The following is a 4,098-nucleotide window of genomic DNA, read 5'->3' as shown; positions in this document are numbered from 1 at the left end:
AGTAGTGATGTATAGAGAGTTATGTAGTGAGAGAGTGAGGTAGATAGAGAGTGAGGTAGTGAGAGACAGAGAGAGTGAGATAGTGAAATAGTGAGTTAGTGAGGGAGAGGCTTTTTGTGAGGTAGTGAGATAGAAACAGTGAGTGATGTTGTGACGTAGTGACATAGAGAAAGAGTGAGGTGGTGAAAGAGAGTGACAGTGAGTTAGTGAGATAGAAAGAGAGTAAGTGAGTTAGTGAGATAGAGAGTTAAGTGGTGAGTTGAAATGAGAGTGTGAAGTTGTGAGGTAGTGAGATTGAGAGTGATGTAGTGATGTTTTGATGTATTGAGTTGTGTTATAGTGAGAGTGGTATTGTAATAGTGAGATGTTAGGGAGAGAGATAGTGAGATAGTGTTATAGATATATTTAGAGTAGTGATGTAGTGAGAGTTTTTTGTGAGAGAGTGAAGTAGATAGAGAGTGATGTAGTGAGATATAGAGTGTGTGAGGTAGTGAAAGAATGAGGTAGTGAGGGTAAGATTTGTTGTGATGTATTTAGATAGAAACAGAGAGTGGAGTTGTGAAGTAGTGAGCTAGAGAGAGAGTGAGGTAGTGAATGAGAGAGTGAAAGTGAGTCATTGTATTTGAGAGAGAGTGAGGTAGTGAGATGGAGAGAGTAAAGTAGTGAGTTAGAGTGAGAGTGAAGTTGTGAGGTAGTGAGAGAGTGATGTAGTGAACTTTAGAGAGAGTGCGTTGTGATTTTGTGAGGTAGTGAGAGATAGTGATATAGAGAGAGTGAGGTAGTGATATAGAGAGAGTGAGGTAGTGAGTTAGAGAGAGAGAGAGTGAAGTTGTGAGGTAGTGATAGAGTGTTGTGCCGAAGTTTTGAGAGAGTGTGTCATGATAGAGTGAGGTAGTGAGAGTGAGATAGAAATAGATAGAGTGAGGTAGTGATGTAGATAGAGTGAGGTAGTGAGATAGAGAGAGTGAAGTTGTGAAGTAGTGTGTTAGAGAGAGTGAGGTAGTGAGATAGAGAGAGTGAAGTTGTGAAGTAGCGTGTTAGAGAGAGAGATATTTACTGTTATAGTGATATTGTGATGGTGTGAGAAAGAGAGAGTTGAGTAGTGAGGTAGAGAGTGAGGTAATGAATTTATACTGTTTGAGTTTCTGAATATATATATATATATATATATATATATATATATATGTATATATCTGCATTTATACTTTTGAAGAGCAAATTCATATTTATTGCTAGTAAATAATGAGTAATGAAAAGTGTTTAACATTTTTTATTATTTAGAATTATTATATACATTGGTTAACATTATTTAAACTTTGCATTTGTGTTATGTTTTAATGACATTTATGTAAGCTTAATCGATTATTTCTAGAATGCATCCATTTCTAAATATAACATTTAAAGTTTTTGGCAAGTTCTGCATGAGAGCTTCTGCAAAGTCTTCTACGTCTGTTGGTATATTGAGGTAGTCCATTAGAATAGTATTTTCGATGTCCATGGATTTTAAAAGTTCAGTATCTTGAATTTGCACCGTTATGGTACTTTTTTCCTGCGTAGTATTTTCAATTCCATATATTGTAATAGTAATTTTTTCCAACGGTGGTTCTATTATCTGCAAAGTAAAACATAATTGTTAATAGAGGCATATAGTATGCATTGTTATTATATTTAGTCATTGGAGTAGTACAGAGGTTGAGATAGAAAGTGATAGATTTAAAGAGAGAGAGTGAGGTAGTGAGAGAGAGCGAGGTACTTATTTAGAGGCAGATAGTGAAGTTGTGAGGTTTTGAGATAGAGAGTGATGTAGTGATATTTTGAGAGAGAGATGTCGTAAGATAGTGAGGTAGTGAGATAAATAGAGTTGAGTATTGAGTTAGAGATATTGATGTAGTGAGAGAGTGAGTTAGAGACATTGATGTAGTGAGAGAGTGAGTTAGAGAGAGTGAGTGAGGTATATTTCAAGTGAGGTAGTGAAAGTGAGAGAGTGAGGGAGTGAGATAGAAAGAAATAGAGTGAGGTAGTGAGATAGAGAGAGAGTGAGGTAGTGAGATAGATAGAGACTGAATTTGTGACGTAGTGAGATAGAGAGTGATGTTGTTAGAGAGTGATGTAGTGATAGATAGTGATGTAATGAGGTATTGAGAGAGAGAGTTAGTGAATTAGTGAGATAGTGATGTTGTGAGATGGGGAGAGTGGTGTAGTGATGTAGATAGAGTTAGGTATAGAGAGAAGGTGAGTTAGTGAGAGTGATTGATTGAGATAATGAGAGAGAGAGTGAAGTAGTGAGAGAGAGAGTGAGAGAGGTAGAGAGATAGTGAGTTAGTTTTAGAGAGAGAATCAACCACATATACATAGAGGTAGACATATACTATGTTAGTCACCCACACATAAAGAGCCACCCAGATATACATACAGAGCTACTCACACATATATACAGAGCCATATAGATACAGAGCCACACACATACACATATACATAGCTACTCACATACACATACAGAGCCACTTAACATACATACAGAGGCATTCACATAGAGAGTTACGCATACACATATATAGCCAGCCAAAAATACACAGAGGCACCTTTGTATTTATTGAGACATGCATACATTGAGCTACACACACTTAAAGCCACACATACAGATTGTTCCACACAGGTATACAAGTAAAAAATGTTTTTTACTTACTTCTATATTTGTATTCCGAGTAGTATTTAACATTTTTTCATTATTAAATTCGTGGACGGTTAAGTGTGTCATTTTCACATAAGTTCCAAGTGTGATTGGGAATTCCGTTGCATTTCTCCACAATGTTATTTTAACCGAGTCTGTTGTGTCAATAACTGTAATAGATTTTAATTTTGTTTCTTGTCCTGAAACAAAAATGTTTTTAGTTTCTTCTTCCTGTAAAAGATAAAGTAAATATTAGTATTAATTTCTTTTCTATAATAGTGTTAGTATAGCAGACAGAGTGCGGTGCAGACAGAGTGCGGTGTAGACAGGGTGCGGTGTAGACAGGGTGCGGTGCAGACAGTGTGCGGTGCAGACAGGGTGCGGTGCAGACAGGGTGCAGTGCAGAGATAGTTTGGTGAAGAGGAAGTGTGGTGAAGAGAGAGTGTGGTGAAGAGAGAGTGTGGTGAAGTTAGAGTGTGGTGAAGAGAGAGTGCGGTGAAGAGAGAGTGCGGTGAAGAGAGAGTGCGGTGAAGAGAGAGTGCAGTGAAGAGAGAGTGCGGTGAAGAGAGAGTGCGGTGAAGAGAGAGTGCGGTGAAGAGAGTGTGGTGAAGAGAGAATGTGTTGAAGACAGTGTGGTGTAGAGAGAGTGTTGGGAAGTGGTGAAGAGAGAGTGCGTTGAAGAGAGAGTGCCGTGGAGAGAGTGCGGTGAAGAGAGAGTTTGGTGAAGAGAGTGTAGTGAAGAGAGAATGTGTTGAAGACAGTGTGGTGTAGAGAGAGTGTTGGGAATAGAGAGTGGGGAAGAAAGAGTGTGATGTGGAGAGAGTGTTTGAAGAGAGAGTCTTTTTAAGAGACAGTGTGGGGAAGTGAGAGTGTGTTGAAGAGAGTGTTGTGATGCGAAATTGTGTTGAATAGAGTGTTTTTGAAAGAGTGCATTGGAGAGAGAGTGTGTTGGAGATAGAGTATTGTGAAGAGAGAGTGAGTGGAAGAGTGTGAGAGAGTGTGTGGAAAGAGAGTATGTGGGAAGAGAGTGTGTGTTGTACTTATTAACATACCTCAGATATTGTCCCCGATATGCTCATTAATGTCCGTAATTTGGCTTCTCTTATTGTTTTAATAGGTGATACTGGTGGAGCTGGTGGTTCTAGTATGTTTTTTGCTTCTTGTAGAATTTCACTTGTAAGTGTTAAAGGTATCATCCTTGATATTTTTGTATGTTTTAGCAATAGTACAACATTGTTCTTTGCCTTATAATAATTCCATGCCCTTGTTTGGTTTGATTGTAAAAGTCGTCATTATAGCATGTGGCTTTAATAGAACCAATTTCATCTGCTAGGGCAAGGTGGTGTAAGATTTTGCTTTCTTTCTTAGCATTTTGGTAGTTTGTTTTTGGCGAACATGTTACAATATTTGCTCTTATTGCCTTCTGA

At 38.1% G+C, this 4,098-nt stretch overlaps 1 protein-coding gene across 1 annotated transcript; it reads right to left on the bottom strand.

The window, feature by feature from the left end:
• Nucleotides 1–1,354: 1,354 nt before the first annotated feature.
• Nucleotides 1,355–3,867, bottom strand: LOC147733216 (uncharacterized). Its single transcript, XM_086958936.1, has 3 exons — nucleotides 3,724–3,867; nucleotides 2,687–2,902; nucleotides 1,355–1,612 (listed from the first exon to the last, which is right to left on the bottom strand). Exons 1-3 carry the CDS (start codon nucleotides 3,865–3,867, stop codon nucleotides 1,355–1,357), a joined length of 618 nt encoding a protein of 205 aa, XP_086815062.1.
• Nucleotides 3,868–4,098: the final 231 nt, after the last annotated feature.

The sequence above is a fragment of the Lissotriton vulgaris genome, chromosome 2_1 (genome assembly GCF_964263255.1).
Source record: "Lissotriton vulgaris chromosome 2_1, aLisVul1.2, whole genome shotgun sequence".
Taxonomy (NCBI): domain Eukaryota; kingdom Metazoa; phylum Chordata; class Amphibia; order Caudata; family Salamandridae; genus Lissotriton; species Lissotriton vulgaris.
This window is presented reverse-complemented; position numbering and strand designations above follow the sequence as displayed.

Coding starts and splice junctions, on each gene's coding strand:
- LOC147733216 (XM_086958936.1), bottom strand. CDS start 3,867: ATGATACCTTTAACACTTACAAGTGAAATTCTACAAGAAGCAAAAAAC. Junction 2,903..3,723: donor TATCGGGGACAATATCTGAG/GTATGTTAATAA, acceptor TATCTTTTACAG/GAAGAAGAAACTAAAAACAT. Junction 1,613..2,686: donor CTCGGAATACAAATATAGAA/GTAAGTAAAAAA, acceptor TTTACTTTGCAG/ATAATAGAACCACCGTTGGA.